At 44.0% G+C, this 20,000-nt stretch overlaps 1 protein-coding gene across 3 annotated transcripts in view; it reads left to right on the top strand.

The window, feature by feature from the left end:
- The window catches only part of mrpl42 (mitochondrial ribosomal protein L42), a 112,256-nt gene that overhangs the window by 51,282 nt on the left and 40,974 nt on the right, over nucleotides 1–20,000 (top strand). The window contains exons 5-6 of one of the 3 annotated variants that reach the window (XM_060902735.1): nucleotides 17,621–17,784; nucleotides 18,164–19,198. In XM_060902735.1, coding sequence (XP_060758718.1) covers nucleotides 17,621–17,784; nucleotides 18,164–18,320 — 321 coding nt within the window. In that variant the 3' untranslated portion in view covers nucleotides 18,321–19,198. Of the gene's footprint in view, nucleotides 1–17,620; nucleotides 17,785–18,163; nucleotides 19,199–20,000 lie in introns of those variants that run through there. The other 2 variants (XM_060902736.1, XM_060902738.1) reach the window with 2 other exon arrangements.

Raw genomic sequence — 20,000 nt, 5'->3', positions numbered from 1 at the left:
CACGATCTTCCTTCTCAGGTCAGCAGCTCTTGTGTTGAGGCTGTTAGTTGTTGGGGCTTGGTACCCAATCTCTGGTTGTGGGGATGATGACATCTCCCCGCTGACCTGTCTTCCTGGCTCCCCCTTGCCATAGCATCGTTGTTGTATTTCATTAATCTCTAGTTGTGATGATAGATTTCGATTACGGATGTTGGAACACTGGGCTAATAGCTGTTTCTTTGTTAGCCTTGATTGTGGGTTTCGAAGTATCCAATGATCCCACATTCGCTGCATGTATCCCCTCTCTCTGGGACTGCTTATATAGTAGCATTCCAGCAACTCCGTATTTTCTGTCCTCGTCCATCGATGTCTTGTTCCAGTAGCCCATTTCTCATCAGTTTGCCCTGGTTCCCTAGCAACTGACGCAGACCTTGTTGACCCAGGCGACGTCTGAGCCGGTATGACTCTATCAGTTATGTCTTCACTCATTCCTGAGGTAGGCTGATATATCATGAGGGGTTTTGCCTAAGGACCCTTACTGGATGATGTTTTGCCCCGACCGGGATTCGAACCCCGATGTGTGTGTGTATATATATATGTGTATATATATATATATGTGTGTGTACGTTGTGGCAGCGGGGGCATGGTCAAGCACCGGTCTGTGACAGGAGGGCGGAGTCAGGGAAGGTAAGTGGCAGAATCACTACACCTGAGAGCAATTAACCTGTGTTTGTGTGTCTCCCCAGTGACCGCGCCCTATATCAGGAGGGAGAGCGAGAGCGGATAGAGAGCTCAGCCCTGAACAAGACGCCAGTTGTGTGTGTCTGTTTGTGTATGGGAAGTTGTTAAACTGAAAAGTCTAGCAATAAACGCTATTGTGAACCTGATCTCTGTCCTGCCGTCCTCTATGCTCCACCCACCAATACCGAACCGCTACAGTGGTGCCGGAACCCGGGAAGTGGAGCACCACATAGAGACGCCCCCGGGGGTAGTAGCGCGTAGCTGCCCTTACAGGCTACCCGAACACAAAAAAAAGGTGGTTCGGGAAGAACTTCAGACCATGCTCGAAATGGGCATCGTCGAGGAGTCCCAAAGTGACTGGAGCAGCCCGGTGGTCTTGGTACCCAAGGCCGACGGGTCGGTCCGGTTCTGTGTGGACTATAGAAAAGTCAACGCGGTGTCTAAATTCGATGCGTACCCAATGCCTCGTATTGATGAGTTGCTCGATCCACTCGGCACTGCTCGCTTTTATTTGACGCTGGATTTGACGAAGGGATATTGGCAGATCCCCTTGACTCCACTATCCCGAGAAAAAACGGCCTTTTCCACACCGTTTGGTTTACACCAATTTGTCACCCTTCCGTTTGGGCTGTTTGGGGCGCCCGCTACGTTTCAGCGGCTGATGGACAGAGTCCTCCGCCCTCACGCCACTTACGCGGCTGCGTATTTAGATGACATCATCTATAGTAATGACTGGCAGCGGCACCTCAAACATCTGAGGGCCGTTCTTAGGTCGCTGAGGCGAGCGGGGCTCACAGCCAACCCAAAGAAGTGTGCGATTGGGCGGGTGGAAGTACGGTATCTGGGCTTCCACTTGGGCAACGGGCAGGTGCGTCCCCAAATTAAGACGGCAGCAATTGCGGCCTGCCCGAGGCCCAAGACCAAAAAGGGGGTGAGACAGTTCCTGGGGCTGGCTGGCTATTATCGTAGGTTTATACCTAATTATTCGGACATCACCAGCCCGCTGACTGATCTCACTCAAAAGGGGGCACCAGATCTGGTCCAGTGGACGGAGCAGTGCCAGCGGGCTTTCTCAGAGGTAAAGGCTGCACTGTGTGGGGGGCCACTTCTACACTCCCCTGACTTTTCTCTCCCCTTTATGTTGCAGACCGATGCGTCGGACAGAGGGCTGGGGGTGGTTTTGTCCCAGGAGGTGGAGGGGGAGGACCGCCCTGTCCTGTATATCAGCAGGAAGCTGTCGGTGCGTGAGGGGCGCTACAGCACCATAGAGAAAGAGTTTTTGGCCATCAAGTGGGTGGTTCTCGCCCTCCGGTACTACCTGCTGGGGCGCCCTTTCACCCTCTGTTCGGACCACGTGCCCCTCCAGTGGCTCCACCGCATGAAAGATGCCAACGCGCGGATCACCCGTTGGTATCTGGCACTCCGACCCTTTAATTTCAAGGTGGTCCACAGGCCGGGGGCGCAGATGGTCGTGGCGGACTTCCTCTCCCGTCAAGGGGGGGGGGGGGGGGGGGGAGTCGGCTGCAGGCCGGACAGCCGCCCGGCCTGAGTCGGGCGGTGGGGGTATGTGGCAGCGGGGGCGTGGTCAAGCGCCGGTCTGTGACAGGAGGGCGGAGTCAGGGAAGGTAAGTGGCAGAATCACTACACCTGAGAGCAATTAACCTGTGTTTGTGTGTCTTCCCAGTGACCGCGCCCTATATCAGGAGGGAGAGCGAGAGCGGATAGAGAGCTCAGCCCTGAACAAGACGCCAGTTGTGTGTGTCTGTTTGAGTATGGGAAGTTGTTAAACTGAAAAGTCTAGCAATAAACGCTATTGTGAACCTGATCTCTGTCCTGCCGTCCTCTATGCTCCACCCACCAATATCGAACCGCTACAGTGGTGCTGGAACCCGGGAAGTGGAGCACCACATAGAGACGCCCCCGGGGGTGGTAGCGCGTAGCCGCCCTTACAAACTACCCGAACACAAAAAAAAGGTGGTTCGGGAAGAACTTCAGACCATGCTCGAAATGGGCATCGTCAAGGAGTCCCACAGTGACTCGAGCAGCCCGGTGGTCTTGGTACCCAAGGCCAACGGGTCGGTCCGGTTCTGTGTGGACTATAGAAGTCAACGCGGTGTCTAAATTCGATGCATACCCAATGCCTCGTATTGATGAGTTGCTCGATCCACTCGGCACTGCTCGCTTTTATTCGACGCTGGATTTGACGAAGGGATATTGGCAGATCCCCTTGACTCCACTATCCCTCCCTCCACTATCAGGAGGGAGAGCGAGAGCGGATAGAGAGCTCAGCCCTGAACAAGACGCCAGTTGTGTGTGTCTGTTTGTGTATGGGAAGTTGTTAAACTGAAAAGTCTAGCAATAAACGCTATTGTGAACCTGATCTCTGTCCTGCCGTCCTCTGTGCTCCACCCACCAATACCGAACCGCGACGTGTGTGTGTGTGTGTGTGTGTATATATATATATATATATATATATATATATATATATATATATATATATATATATAAATATATATAATGTGTGTGTATATGTGTGTATATTTTATATATATATATATATATATATATATATATATATATATATATATATATTATATATATATATATATATATATATATTATATATATATATATATATATATATATATATATATATATATTATATATATATAATGTGTGTGTATATATATTAGGGCTGTAATGATACACCCAACTCACAATTTGATTCGTATCGCGATTTTTGACCCACGATTCGATACGCCCACGATTTTTTTTTAAATGTTTTTTTTAAATTAGTAAATTTGACTTAACATTTACTTACTTACATTAACTATTTAATAACAAATAATTCAGACCACTTTCAGAGAATGAGTAACATGTATGCAAAAATGAACAAGTGTATATCCAAAGATTGTTTTATTTCTCAAAATAATACTGTTGAGCCGGAAGCTCTGTTTTTTTCGGTTCTGAAAAAGTCATTTTTCCAAATCGTGTAAATCCGTTAAGATTTTTTTTTTTTTGGGGGGGTGGCTCTCTCACTGTCTCACTCTCATAGGGCCAATGATTTTCTGTGATCGCGGAAAACAGATGGAAATTACGGAATTTTTATAGTGAAACATTGCTCGCGTGTCAAAATGTAACTGCCGCAGAAGGCTTCCGCCCAAGCAGACATGCCTTCAGTGTTGCCAGATATTGCTCACGTTTTCCACCCCAAAATATGTTCAAAACCAGCCAAAAAGCACCTAAACCTGCCCAATCTGGCAACACTGCATGCCTTTCCGGTCAAGTGATTCTGATTGGCTTGTGGCACACCTAGCCAGCCAATGAGCTGCTTGTTAACAGATTCGCTCCCCACGTCGCAACCAGAATGGCGACCGCTTAAAAGAAATGAATGCTCTGCCTGTGGCGAGTGTGGATGTTGCGTGACTCGCAGAAGATTGTCGCAGGTTGGCGAAAAAACGACTTACTAATAGATATAAAAAAATAAAAGTAATTTAAGTAAGTTTAAAATGTAATTTAAATAAAAAGTAAAGTATTCATAAATTGAAGTTTGGAAGCGCCTCTGTTTTTGGGCTGAGGAGAAGTTTGAAAGGGTGTACCGCGATTCTGCCTTCTTGTATCGCGGTACGGATCGTGGCTCTGCGTATCTCGATTTCGATACGCATATCGTTACAGCCCTTATATATATATATATATATATATATATATATATATATATATATATATATATATATACACACACACACACAGTGGTGCTTGAAAGTTTGTGAACCCTTTAGAATTTTCAAATCAAGTTTATTTGTACAGCGCTTTTAACAATAAACATTGTCGCAAAGCAGCTTTACAGAATTTGAACGACTTAAAACATGAGCTAATTTTATCCCTAATCTATCCCCAATGAGCAAGCCTGTGGCGACGGTGGCAAGGAAAAACTCCCTCAGACGACATGAGGAAGAAACCTCGAGAGGAACCAGACTCAAAAGGGAACCCATCCTCATTTGGGCAACAACAGACAGCCTGACTATAATATTAACAGTTTTAACAGGTATAACCCTCAACTGTCCTCATGGGGCCGTCCTTCACAGGAGTGGGGCGATAAAACTCCGACCAGACACAGGGCACCAGGATGGATCAAGCAGGTCTGAGGGGCAGAAGAGGCCAGCATCTCAATCCCAGGATCAACATGTAACTCAGAGGGACAGATGGGTGGGGGGGGGGGGGAGAGAGAAAGAAAGAAAACACGTTGTTAGGTATGGCCTAAAAATGACAAGTATTAAATCTGTGTGGTAGGCTCGCAGAGACGAGAGTCTTTACATCAGGCATAACACACAATGGCATGTTAATATGGTAAAAAATATATCATGACCTGCTCTGGCTGGATGCTTGATTGGGTGATGGGAGCACACTCCTCAGCAATGATGAGATGCAGATGGGACCCTTAGGCCTGGCCAAGACAATTCAGTTACATTTCACCGGGTCTGGGACATGCGACAGAATGTCTGACGGCCGATTCCCTGCAGGCTACGATAGCCAGTCGAGGTCCCCACCGTCTCCACCAAAAGATTTCCTGTTGACTCCATGTAACTCAGAGGGACAGATTTGGGGTGGGGGGGAGAGAAAGAAAACACAGGTGGTTAGGTATGCCCAATGTCACCTGAATAAGTAGGAACAGTATACATATTGCACCGAGTACAAGCAGGGACTCCGGCAACTAACTATGACAGCATAACTAAAAGGAGAGAGCCAGAAGGTAACACAGGCATGAGGGAGCCCCGGGACATAAAGCAGCCAGCCACTACACCGTCAACAGACTCGAGTGAGCAAGCGAGTGGGGACTGACAGCATCCATACATCCCAGTTTACCAAAACACTCTGTCTGTGGACCCTCCAGATCTACTCCTTTACCTCATAAACACCATTAACAAAAGGCTTGACTAAACAGATATGTTTTCAGCCTAGACTTAAATGCTGAGACTGTCTGATTCCCGAACATTACTTGGAAGGCTGTTCCATAACAGTTGGGCTTTGTAAGAAAAGGCTCTGCCCCCTGATGTAGCCTTCACTATACGAGGTACCAGCAGATAGCCTGCACCTTTTGATCTAAGTAGGCGTGGCGGGTCATAGAGGAGCAGAAGTTCACTCAGGTACTGTGGTGCGAGACCATTTAGTGCTTTAAAGGTCAATAGTAGTATTTTATAATCAATACGAAATTTGATTGGGAGCCAATGCAGTGTGGATAAGACAGGCGTGATGTGGTCATATTTTCTAGTTCTAGTAAGGACTCTTGCTGCGGCATTTTGAACTAACTGGAGCTTGTTTATGCACTTATTGGAACATCCAGACAGTAAGGCATTACAATAATCCAACCTGGAGGTAACGAAAGCATGGACTAGTTTTTCTGCATCATGCAATGACATTAAATTTCTTATCTTTGCAATATTTCTGAGATGAAAGAAAGCTATCCGGGTGATGTTATCAATGTGAGTTTCGAATGAAAGACTGGGGTCAATAATCACTCCGAGGTCTTTTACTGCTGCACGTGAAGAAACAGAAAGGCCATCCAGAGTTACTGTGTAATCAGAAAACTTACTTCTAGCTGTATGTGGTCCTAGTACAAGTACTTCAGTCTTGTCAGAGTTAAGCAGAAGGAAATTTATAAGCATCCAGTGTCTAATGTCCTTAACACATTCCTCAATTTTATTAAGCTGGTGTCTCTCATCAGGTTTTGCAGAGACATACAACTGTGTGTCATCAGCATTACAGTGGAAACTAATACAATGTTTACGAATAATATCGCCCAGAGGTAACATATATAGAGAAAAAAGCAGTGGACCCAAGACAGAACCTTGTGGAACACCCAACTTTACCTCGGTACGTCTAGAAATATCACCATTTTATCAACATACTGATAACGATCAGTTAGATAAGACCTGAGCCAGGAGAGGGCCATTCCCTTAACTCCCACAACATTTTCTAGTCTATCCAGAAGAATGGAATGATCAATGGTATCAAATGCTGCACTAAGGTCAAGCAACACAAGTAGCGAGACACAGCCCTGATCAGACGCCAACAGTAGGTCGTTTACTACTTTAACCAGTGCCGTCTCTGTGCTATGATGAGGTCTAAATCCTGACTGATACACCTCATGGATGTTATTCCTATGTAAATATGAGCATAACTGCTGTGCCACAGCTTTTTCAAGGATCTTGGAGATAAAGGGGAGGTTTGATATTGGCCGATAATTGGACAGCTGACAGGGATCAAGGTCAGGTTTTTTAATCAGGGGTTTGATAACTGCTAGTTTAAAGGATTTGGGTACATAGCCAATCATAAGAGAAGAATTTATTATTTTTAGAAGCGGTTCAATTACTCCAGGCATTATCTGTTTGAATAGATGTGTCGGTAAGGGATCTAGTACGCAAGTTGAGGCTTTTGATGTAGAGATTAATGAAAGTAATTCAGTTTCTTTTAGGGGAGTAAAACATTCTAACTGATGATCTGATACAGTTATATTGTTAACTACAAGGTCACTTTCATTGTCTAACCTTAAATTAGTAGTTTGAATTTTTTGTCGGATATTCTCAATTTTGTCATTAAAAAAATTCATGAAGTCGTTGCTACTACATACTGCAGGTGTGCATGTGTTGATAGTGGACTTATTCCTGGTTAATTTTGCTACAGTATTAAATAGTAATCTAGGATTATTTTTGTTATCTTCTATTAGGGAGTAGAAATATGTTGATCTCGCAGCACTAAGAGCTTTTCTATACTTCAGGAAGCTCTCCTTCCAAGCTAATTTGAACACTACCAATTTTGTTTGACGCCATTTACGTTCCAATTTTCGAGTGGTCTGTTTTAATGTGCGAGTGTCATCATTATACCAGGGTGCTAATTTTTTGTCTCTGACCATTTTCCTTTTTAGAGGAGCTACATTATCTAAAGTATGGCGGAATGTTGACTCTAAGCATTCAGTTGCCTGATCAAGTTCTGCAGGGGCTGACAGTGACCCAATCAAAGTTGACAGCTCTGGGAGATCATTTATAAAGCTCTGTGCAGTAGTTGACGTGAAAGTACGTTTAATACAGTAGCGTGGTGAGGTGCATATATTATTACTCAGACATATTTTGAATGAGATGAGACAATGATCTGAGATAACTTCAGACTGTGGAAGTATGACTATATTGTCTACGTTTAATCTGAATGTTAGTATTAGATCAAGGGTGTGACCACCATTATGGGTCGGTCCTATGACATTCTGCTTAATCCCGACTGAATCTAAGATGGACGCAAACGCTGTTTTTAAAGGGTCTTCTGGGTTATCGAAGTGAATATTAAAATCTCCGACAACTAAAGCTTTGTCTAAGGAAATAACCAAATCTGAGATAAAATCTGCAAATTCAGAAAGAAACTCAGAATATGGCCCCGGGGGCCTGTAAATAATAAGCAATGGAATTAACTGGGTAGACTTATTTTTCGAGGCTACATACATTATATGAGTATGAAGAACTTCAAATGTATTAAATTTATAACCAGGTTTGTGTGTTACACCTAGATAATCGTTATAAATAACCGCGACGCCTCCTCCTCTGCCAGTTAGACGAGGCTGGTGTATATAACTGTATCCAGGAGGACTCGCTTCATTTAATGCTATATATTCATTTGGCTTAATCCATGTTTCTGTTAAACACAGTACATTAAACTCCTGATCAGTAATGAGTTCATTAACCATTAGCGCTTTAGATGTAAGAGATCTAATATTTAATAGCCCCACCTTTAGATCAAAGGTGCTGGCAGCAGCTGTACAGTCAGTCTGATCTAATTTTATATTGATTAGGTTACTGGAACAAACTCTCTGAATATTTCTACCTTTTTGTTGAGCTCGGGGAACAGACACAGTCTCGATGTAGTGGGCCCTGAGTGACGACTCTGTGCAGCTAGCAGACAGTCGGTTTAGCCTGTTCGTCTGCTCCCTGGCCTTGGCTCTGGATTGTCAGAAATTAACTAGGCCTGTTCTGAGACTATGACCTATGCTGCAGAAAATAAGAGCAGCACCTTCCCGAGTGGGATGGATACTGTCCCGCCCTAACAGGCCAGCAGTGCCCTCAAAATTAGCCCAATTATCTATAAAGCCCACACTGTTTTCAGAGCACCACCTGGACAGCCAGCAGTTCAGCGACCATAACCTGCTGTAAGCTACATCGCCACGCCGCATTGGGATGGGGCCAGAGCATACTACAGCATCGGACATCGCCTTCGCTAATTTAAACACCTCTACAAAGTTACTCTTAGTAACCTCAGACTGACGAAGGCGTATATCATTAGCTCCTGCATGGATAACTATCTTTGAGAACCTGTGCTTGCCTAGGACCCTAAGATTACCTGCTTTGTCCGGCGCCCTGGCTCCCGGTATACACCTGACTAAAGCTGCTGGTGCCCCTAAAGGCTGAGCTAATTTCACGTGCTGTATGATAGAGTCCCCTATAACCAGAGCTCTTTCAGGTTTCTCAGTGGGTGCATCACTAAGGAGAGCAAACCTGTTCGACACGTGACGCGGAGAGGAGTGGTGCTCCCGTGGGCGAGCCTCAGCGGTAGCTTTGGCTCTACGCTTATGCCACCGAGCCGTCACCCATTCGCCCCGCTGTAAGGGCTCTAATGCCGGAGTTGGGGGATTGCTAACTCCACCTAGGGCGTCCAGACTTTCCCTAACAGAAACTACACTCTTCTCACGCTCACTAACCTGCTCTAAAGCCTGGACACGCGCTTCTAGCACTGAAATCTTCTCCGTCAGAGAGCTACCTAATCTGCACTTATCACAAGTAAAGCTAATAGAGCTATCGCTAGTGACGGAGGAAGAATGACTAAACATCCTGCACTCAGCACACTGAACAGGCTGAAGGTGTGCCATGATGAAAAGATTCACGTACCTTAAATGAAGATCTGTTGATATTAAAGCAGATCAGATGGCCTCCGCTTGTGGACTTTACACAGGAGGAGAGAAAAAGAAAGCTTTCGGTCTCAGCGTTCTTCCTAGAAAAGAAAGAGAAAAAAACGGGAAAAAAACGGAAAAAGGAAAGCGAAAGTGAAAAGTACAAAAATGAAAGCGACAGTATAATAAAAATGAAGAGGATACTGGAAATGTATTTATAGAAAAAAAGTTAAAAAAGGATTAGTAATTAACGCCGGCACTCGCGGGAAAAAGGACTTGGCGCGAACAACTCAGGAAACGAAGTGCGTAAACCAGGAAGAATTTTCTATATTTGTGCATAAATATGACCCAAAATATCATCAGATTTTCACACAAGTCCTAAAAGTAGATAAAGAGAACCCAGGTAAACAAATGAGACAAAAACATGATACATGGCCATTTATTTAATGAGTAAAATGATCCAATATTACATATCTGTGAGTGGCAAAAGTATGTGAACCTCTAGGATTAGCAGTTAATTTGAAGGTGAAATTAGAGTCAGGTGTTTTTCAATCAATGGGATGACAATCAGGTGTGAGTGGGCACCCTGTTTTATTTAAAGAACAGGGATCTGTCAAAGTCTGATCTTCACAACACATGTTTGTGGGAGTGTATCATGGCACGAACAAAGGAGATTTCTGAGGACCTCAGAAAAAGCGTTGTTGATGCTCATCAGGCTGGAAAAGGTTACAAAACCATATCTAAAGAGTTTGGACTCCACCAATCCACAGTCAGACAGATTGTGTACAAATGGAGGAAATTCAAAGACTGTTGTTACCCTCCCCAGGAGTGGTCGACCAACAAAGATCACTCCAACAACAAGGCGTGTAATAGTTGGTGAGGTCACAAAGGACCCCAGGGTAACTTCTAAGCAACTGAAGGCCTCTCTCACATTGGCTAATGTTAATGTTCATGAGTCCCCCATCAGGAGAACACTGAACAACAATGGTGTGCATGGCAGGGTTGCAAGGAGAAAGCCACTGCTCTCCGAAAAGAACATTGCTGCTCGTCTGCAGTTTGCTAAAGATCACGTGGACAAGCCAGAAGGCTATTGGAAAAATGTTTTGTGGACGGATGAGACCAAAATAGATCTTTTGGTTTAAATGTGGAGCGTTATGTTTGGAGAAAGGAAAACACTGCATTCCAGCGGAAGAACCTTATCCCATCTGTGAAACATAGTGGTGGTAGTATCATGGTTTGGGCCTGTTTGCTGCATCTGGGCCAGGACGGCTTGCCATCATTGATGGAACAATGAATTCTGAATTATCCCAGCGAATTCTGAAGGAAAATGTCAGGACATCTGTCCATGAACTGAATCTCAAGAGAAGGTGTCATGCAACAAGACAACAACCCTAAGCACACAAGTCATTCTACCAAAGAATGGTTAAAGAAGAATAAAGTTAATGTTTTGGAATGGCCAAGTCAAAGTCCTGACCTTAATCCAGTCAAAATGTTGTGGAAGGACCTGAAGTGAGCAGTTCATGTGAGGAAACCCACCAACATCCCAGAGTTGAAGCTGTTCTGTATGGAGGAATGGGCTAAAATTCCTCCAAGCCGGTGTGCAGGACTGATCAACAGTTACCGGAAACGTTTAGTTGCAGTTATTGCTGCACAAGGGGGTCACACCAGATACTGAAAGCAAAGGTTCACATACTTTTGCCACTCACAGATATGTAATATTGGATCATTTTCCTCAATAAATAAATGACCAAGTATAATATTTTTGTCTCATTTGTTTAACTGGGTTCTCTTTATCTACTTTTAGGACTTGTATGAAAATCTGATGATGTTTTAGGTCATATTTATGCAGAAATATAGAAAATTCTAATGGGTTCACAAACTTTCAAGCACCACTGTATATATAGTGTGTGTGTGTGTGTGTGTGTGTGTGTGTGTATATATATATATATATATATATATATATATATATATATATATATATATATATATTAGTGTGTGTGTGTATACACACACACTCGTATGAGAGAGAGCATGTGGCATCCCCTTTATATTAAGGAGGTTCAGAGTTTAAAATATTTCAGATATTTAGAAAAAAAATCATTATTTTCATTTTGGCATTGCACTATACAAGTTTAGTGAATCTGTATTCATCTGACAACGAGTTACAGTTCGTGCAACAACAACTGTACAAAAGCGAATGCATATAAACTTGTGTATGTATTTTATAATTTTAACGATTACCGTTAACAGTATCTGCATGACAGATGTCAAGTCTTGATATGTGACTCCCCTACAAGGATACATTTGCATGCCGTCACAAGTCAAAATGTAAACAATGTGAATGCGCCAAGCATGCCGAGTGGGCGGGTTTGACCCAAAACGTATGATGGGATTGCGATCGATATTTATAATTTAATATTTAGCTGACCCTCTCGGACCCATACATGGACCCATACACAGACGTATTTCACTCGGTAATCATAGTGATGGCTAAAATTCCAGACTTGCCCGTGGTCCTAGGCCTTTTTGAAATCCAGGCATCTAATGTGCCGTTCCGTTTCTTAGTCGCCATTTCCAGCCATGTGGAAGCACGGCTCAATCACAGTACACAAAACATTGTCAACACCTTTTCAGCCAGTCAGATTATATCTTAGTTACAGCACACGGCAGCATAATGGCTGCCTCTGTTTCCTATGGATGTGTTAGTATTTGGCCATTATTTAGTTGCATATAACTTAGTTTCACATCATGCGCTGCTCAGTTTTGTACACATATGCAAACAAAACTATTTTTTGTTACTCAGTGAAAAATGGATGGCGGCAAATCCTACTACAGATGGCAGTTTGTGGCCACTGAGACCCCTGAGTTTTAGCACAAAGTCTGTTTTGTTGACGTTATCAACTGTTCATTCAAATTTGTCACATGCACAATAATAGAGTACGGCATGCAGTGAAATGCTTATTGCAGTGCTCCGTAGGTTAAGATAATTGGGGGGAGGGGGGTAAAAAAGGAAAAAAATACAATGTAATAAACAGAATAAAAATAACATGGAGTGCTATTCTGTATATTCTGCAAATGTATAAATATATTTGCACTGTAATTAGGTTGCACAAAGCAGAATTGTTTTATAGAAATGTTCGACGTATATTATACTTTAGTTAGATTAATTTACATAAAGATGTAAGAGATGGTGTGGGGGAGGGGGGGTGAGGGTGAAGTGGTGATACCTAGTAGTTGTTCGTTATTGTTACTGTTATTGTCCTGATGCAGAACCCGAATGGCCTGAGGGCAGAAGCTCCTCCTCATTCTCTTTGTGTTGGCCTTAAGGGAGCAAAAGTACTTCTCTGACCTCAACAGAGAGAAGAACCCATGGTTGGGATGCAGGGTATTATCTAGAAATTGAGAGAAGGGTGTCGGAGGGAGTGTCTGCTAGGGGAGCCTGGGGCGGTTGGGGCTATGCTCCCCTAGTCTGGCTAACGCAACTTCAAAGCTCTGCGAGCATTTGGTCTGGCAAAGATATTAAGCCCAACTGTTTCCCAAAGTGCGTGGTTGACCCGCCTCCCTGAAATGCCTCAGTTTGCTACTGGTCGAAGCCAGAAAAGGCTGTGACGAAGCTTAAACCAATCACATCACTCTTTCCTCTGACGTATGTGACGCGACGGAAACTGTTTGAGTAACAGGAAGAAGATAAATACCTCCAGGGCTGCTCTTTGCTCCGTTTTCAATGAGAACTTCCCGTTGAATGCTTTCAATACAGCATCTACCGCTGTGTCAAAGGCTTGCCGCTGCTCCATGTTCGTAATGTTTTTCTAGTGAATGAAGCGCTTACAGCATAGATTCTGTAAACAATCTATGGCTTCCGGTCGCAGTTCTACTACGTCACTGCCTTGAACACGCCTCTACCCAGGGCCGTTGGAGATGCTCAAAGTTGATTGGCTCCCGATTTTTCGGGAGCTTGGAAGAGCTGGAGATAGCTTGCCTTGCCAGACTAAGCTCGCAACAGGCCCCCGTGTTGCATCACACTTAGGATGGCCGAGCCCAGGCTAATGCTCCCCCAGGAAAATTTGAAATATTGAACAAATTTGGGGCCTTCTGGTGCAATCTTGGCATGAAAAAGTAGTTGAGAGAAGCTCTTAAAATAAGGTGTTTTAGGTCGTGAATTTCTGAAAAAGGTATTGGTCAACTCGAAGCATTTCAAGAAAATTCTTTATTTTATAGCACATGTAGCCTTTGTGCCCAATTTTGCAATGCTCAGTCCTGATTAGCATGGTATTACCATACCATGTGGTTGGGATAGCCATTACCAAGAAGCTAACCTTTCACATGTACATATTGAGTGTGTGTAAGCATTAGAGACTTCACACACGCCTCAGATGAGGTTGCATGAAAAGTTCTGCGGCTTCAACATGGTGGGCAGCCAGGGCCGGCAGCCGAACCTGGCTGTCGTATGAAATGAGGACTATGGTTGGTTGCTGTGCCTCATGTTGGCCAATGGGAGCATGCTATCGGTTCTGAGCAGAACTTGCACAAGGTGTTCATTCTTATCCAGTGATGTGAGCATGAGTAACACAGCGGCTTAGCACAGCCTAAACTTCACCGAGACTTAAGTGCATTTACATTTGGGGATATTTTGGAACGCGTTGTGCGCACTTGGGAGCCAGTCATTATTGGAAACACCTGATGCTGATTTGAGAGCAATCGGTACATGCATGTAAGGACACGGAGGCTTTGTGAAGTATTATCATTATCACAGTCATGTTTGCAGCCGTGTTTATGACTCTGCTTTTGGTTTTGTTTCTGTACATATCGCGTCTGCTAATAAACACTTCCTGCACTTGGAGCCATCTATTGCCATGTACCGTACCTGACAGAATACTTCACAAAGTCTCTGTGAAAAGTGTCCTTACATGCATGTGTAAATTGTGCTCCGGTGTTTCCCAAGTGTGCACACAATGCACTCTGAAAGATCCCTGAATGGGAATTTTGAAGCCCGTCGTTGCAGAAAATTTCCCCTCGACTTCTAGGATTGGTCGTCGAAAAGACTGGTTAGTGGGTCTCTAGATAACACCGAGTTGGGATGGCTGAGGTCTTTCCTTATCTTCCTGGCTTTGGGCCGGCACCACTTGGTGTAAATAGATTTCAGATCAGGGAGCTCTGTGTGGATGATTTGGTTTGGCTGATCGTACCACACTCTGTAGAGCCCATCTGTCTTACATGGTGTTGTTCCCAAACAAAGTGAAGAGTTCCTGTCAGGATGCTCTCAATGATGGAGACATTGGAGAAAAGTTCCTCAGCACGGTTGGTGGAAGACAGACGTCTCGAAGATGTCTTAGACACTAGTGGGCCTTCTTAAACATGACCGGTCTTGTGTGATGTGGACGCCCAGGTACGAAAAGCTGTCCTCTGTTTCCACTGGGGTCCTGTTAACGTCGAGGGGCTTGTAGTTCCTCCCTGCTTTGTGCAGAAGTCCACTATCAGTTCCTTTGTCTTGCTGACTGTTAGGAGGAGGTTGTTGTCCTGGCACCAGACCTCCAGGTTTCTGACCTCTTCCAGGTATGCCTCCTCATTGTTATTGGAGCTCAAGCCTACCACAATGGTGTTGTCCGCAAACTTGATAATGATGACGTCTCATGAGGCTATGCAGTCGTGCATGTACAGAGCAGGGGGCTCAGAACACAGCTCTGGGGGGGGCTCCAGTGCTGAGGGTGATTGGGAAGGGGGGAGATGCACATTTCCCCACCCTTGCTGCCTGTAGTCTAGCTGAAAGGAAGTTGAGGATCCACTGACTGTAATGGGCTGAGCCCCAGGTCCTTCAACTTCATGAGGGGATTATTGTGTTGAATGCAGAACTATAGTCTACAAAGAGCATCTTAACATAATTCCCCTTCCTAGAGTCAAGGTGGCTGAGAGCTATGTGCAGGAGGTGTGTGGTGGCATCATTGGTGGAATGATTAGACCAGTAGGCAAACTGTAGTGGGACAAAGTTGGCAGGAAGTGAAGAGGTGAAAGTCTCTGACCAGTTTTTCAAAGCACTTCTTCACAATTGAGGTCAGTGCTACTGGATGGTAAATCATTAGGACAAGCAGGCTGTTTCTTCAGGACAGGAACAATAATGGACTGCTTGAAGCACCTGAGAATCACTGCCTGATCCAGGGAGAGGTTGAAGATCTCTTTGAACACTGGTGCTAGCTGGTCTGCACAGGCTTTCAGGACCCAGGTCCTGATGCCTTCCTGGTATTCACTTTTTTTTCCCCCCAAGGCGTTCTTTATGGTGTGTTCTCTGATGACAAAAGTGCCTCCCCCCCAAGGCACTCTCTATGTGCATGTTGCTATTCACGCTGCTATTTACAGTAGAGTTAGCTGCCTTGAAGTGAGCATAAAATGTGTTCAGCTTGTCTGTCAGCGATGTGTCTGCATTTGTTACTGTGGTGGGATGTGTGGGAGGTGGTTTTGTTCCTGTAATTCCACTTCGCCTCTTTTACCACTCTGTGCACGCTGTAAGACACCAGTTTTATATCGGTCCATGTTTCCAGTAGCAAGCCCTGCCTTGTAGGTGGCAGTGTGTGATTTTCAGAGCATCCTGGATTGTTTTATTCACCCATGGCTTCTGATTTGGTGGTTTTCTGAACTGTATTGTCCAGTAGTTTCCCGATTTAAATCCCGCAACTACTTCTGTAAGCGTCAATGTCGTCATAGCTGTGCCGTAACCTGTCCCAGTCTGTCTTATCTAAGGTGTCCTGCAGGGCAGCTTCTGATGGGTCTGTCCAGCAAGTGACCTCCCTCACAACTGGGGATTCCTGTTTCAATCTCTGTTTGTAAACAAGAGTGAGGAAGATGGCCGCACAGTCAGATTTCCCAAACGCCAGCAGGGACTTTGTCTTGTAACAGTGGTTCATGTTGAATGAGGGTTTCCTGTAGCTCACACAAGCAGTGTCCATGTCCACTTGAGGCAGAATATAAACGGTGCTGACTATGACCGAGGTGAATTCTTGCGGAAGATAAAGGGAGACATTTGATGGTCAGAAGTTCCAGTTTGGGTGAACTTGAGCATGTGAGAGGAGAAATGCTCGCATTAATGCACCATCTGTTATTCACCATCAGACCTTCTCCATCACCATCTCCTTTTGCCTTCCCCGACTTCATTGTTCTGTCCATACTGTAAACCGAGAACCCCACTGGCTATACTGTGTGGTCTGGTACTGCTGGGTTCAGCAATATCTCTGTGAAGCAGAGAAGGTTGTAGTCCTGAATTTCCCTCTGGAACTTGATTCTGGCCCTGAGGTCATCAAGCTTGTTCTTGATGAATTCAGCATTGGCAAGCAGGATACTGGGCATGGGTGCATGATGTGCACAAGCCCGCAACCTGTTCCTGACACTAGCTCGTTTCCCCAGAGGTCGATGCCTAGGGGCGCGACCTTTTGTTCTTAAAATCTCCCTCGGCCAGGCTAGGTCCGGAGGTAAAAACGTTGGTCTGTGAGTAGGTTGTTGACCAATAGAAGTAAGGGTATTTCTATTGTACCTAATTACTGTTGCCATACTGAATGGCTTTTTTTATTTATTTATTATTTATTTATTTATTTATTTTTAAAAGTCTTAACCAACTGAATAACTTTTTTAAAAGTTAGTTGTGGTCGGAGCAGTTAGCATGGCAGCCTACTCACTGATGCCATGCATTTCGCCATACGTTGGAGACTTGAGTGCAAAACTGTTCATGACAACTGAAGTCCCAAAGGACACTTTTTGCCAGATCAGCAAAAACAGTATGAGGATGTTTTTACTGATGGAGACTTCCGAGCACTTCTGGAAGTTGTTCTGGATAAAGGTGCATACCAAGTCCCGTAAAATGACACTTTTGGGTGTGGTAGCCAATTATGTACAGCATTTGCTGTGTGAAATGTTTCAAATTGTCTATATCTTTGACCTTTGTGTGACGAACTTTTTATTTTAATAACTTTTCTCTTATTTGCTCTCTAGCCCATCCCCAATCCAGACACGACACTTGATTCTGCAGAAACGCATGATCTAGTATTGAAGTCTCGACTTAATAAGGACGTTTTAAAGGGCAAAAAGACCCCAACTGCAGAGGAGCTCGCGAAGATGTTCTACACCACAAAGCACCGCTGGTACCCAGTTGGACAGTGAGTTGTACATTATTCGCATGTATTTTTATAAAAATTTAGTTATCTTTATTTCCTGGTACACTGATGAAAAGCCATTCACCAGAGATCAAATTTTGAGGACTGAAAATTTGATTGAATTATGGCAGTATACAGACGGGTTTATAAGTATTCGGACAGGAACGTTTTTTTTTTTTTTTTTAAATTTTGCCTCTGTGCACCACCACAATGGATTTGAAATGTCGTCATTGTCAAGAAGTGACTGATGGGTAGTCTTTCATCTTTACTGACACGAAGTCAAGTTAAGTTTATTTGTATAGCACTTTTAACAATAAACATTGTCGCAAAGCAGCTTTACAGAATTTGAATGTCTTAAAACATGAACTAATTTTATCCCTAGTCTATCCCCAATGAGCAAGCCTGTGGCAAGGAAAAACTCCCTCAGACAACATGAGAAAGAAACATCGAGAGGAACCAGACTCAAAAGGGAACCCATCCTCATTTGGGCAACAACAGACAACATGACTATAACATCAACAAAACTGACTTCATGTTAAAACTGTTAATGTTATAACTCTTCAGTTGATGGAAACTTGAGTGCAAAACTGTTCAAGTCAACTGTAGTCCTCAGCCATAAAGCATTACTGTAAATGTCCAGTGTGTCTTCCAAGTGTGCCTTTCAATTGTCCATATTGGGCAGTCCTCCACAGGAGCGATGTGATGAGACTCCAACCAGACATTGGGCATCAGGGTGAATTAGGCAGGTCTGAGGAGCAGAAGAGGCCAGCATCTCGAGCTCAGGATTGGCATGTAACTCAGAGGGACAGATTGGGGAGGGAGAGAGAGAACACGGGTTAAGTATGCCCAGTGTCACCTGAATAAGTAGGAACAGTATACGTTTTGCGCTGAGTACAAGCAGGGACTCTGGCAAAATTAACTGACAGCATACCTTCTGGCTCTCCCCTTTTAGTTAACACGGGCATGAGGGAGCCCCGGGACATAAAGCAGCCTTTAATTGCTGATTGGTCAATTTTGACCTCGTGCTTCCATTTATGCTAATTAGAAAAGCTAATAATAGAACAAGTAAACTTTTACTGGCTTCTCAGCTTGTTGTTTCAGAGTTTTATTCAGTTTTTTACGTCTCCTGTAAAAAAGGAAAAATGTCACATAGCAGGTTTTGACCTGACAGCGACGATATGTTTTCAGCCTAGACTTAAATGCTGAGACTGTGTCTGATTTCCGAACACTACATGGAAGGCTGTTCCATAACTGTGGGGCTTTGTAAGAAAAGGCTCTGCCCCCTGATGTAGCCTTCACTATACGAGGTACCAGCAGATAGCCTGCACCTTTTGATCCAAGTAGGTGTGGTGGCGGGTCATAAAGGACCAGAAGTTCACTCAGGTACTGTGCTGCAAGACCATTCAGTACTTTAAAGGTCAATAGTAGTATTTTATAATCAATACGAAATTTGATTGGGAGCCAATGCAGTGTGGATAAGACAGGGGTGATGTGGTCATATTTTCTAGTTCTAGTAAGGACTCTTGCTGCTGCATTTTGAACTAACTGGAGTTTGTTTATGCCCTTATTGGAACATCCAGACAGTAAGGCATTACAATAATCCAACCTGGAGGTAACGAAAGCACGAACTAGTTTTTCTCTGTCGTGTAGGGACATTACATTTCTTATCTTAGCAATATTTCTGAGATGCAAGAAAGCTATCCAGGTTATGTTATCGATGTGAGTTTCAAATGAAAGACTGGGGTAGATAATCACCCCAAGGTCTTTTTTTTTTACTGCTACACAAACAGGTCTCCTTGGTGTCCTTTTATAGATTTTAACAAACTTTCAATTTTCAATGTAATCGCAAGGTGTGGAGATGGGAAAACTAAACAAAATATTTAAACCTCACGTCATGAAGTGATGCCTGGAATTCCCTTCCTTTCTGCCAAGAATGGCCCAAACTGGAAATGACGTAGATTTGGTGAACGCCTGCCTGGAAGGCTTGCCGAAAGAAAATGTTTTCATAACAGAACATGAGCTGTGTCTGAAATCACTCTCTTGTTTGCTACTCCCTACTTACTATCTAGGAAGTTCTATAGAGAGGATTATATAGTGAGCTCATTGGTTTAAAAAAAAACAACTCCTCCTCTTTCGGGTACTACTCCGTCGCGTCATTATTTATGTCATTACTGTCACACAAAACGTGCCAGATCAGTTGGCTGATGGGTTTCCAAAAT

The sequence above is a fragment of the Neoarius graeffei genome, chromosome 21 (genome assembly GCF_027579695.1).
Source record: "Neoarius graeffei isolate fNeoGra1 chromosome 21, fNeoGra1.pri, whole genome shotgun sequence".
In the NCBI taxonomy this organism is placed as follows: Eukaryota; Metazoa; Chordata; class Actinopteri; order Siluriformes; family Ariidae; genus Neoarius; species Neoarius graeffei.
The sequence above is the reverse complement of the archived record's forward strand: the minus strand, read 5'-3'. Positions and strand labels throughout refer to the sequence as shown.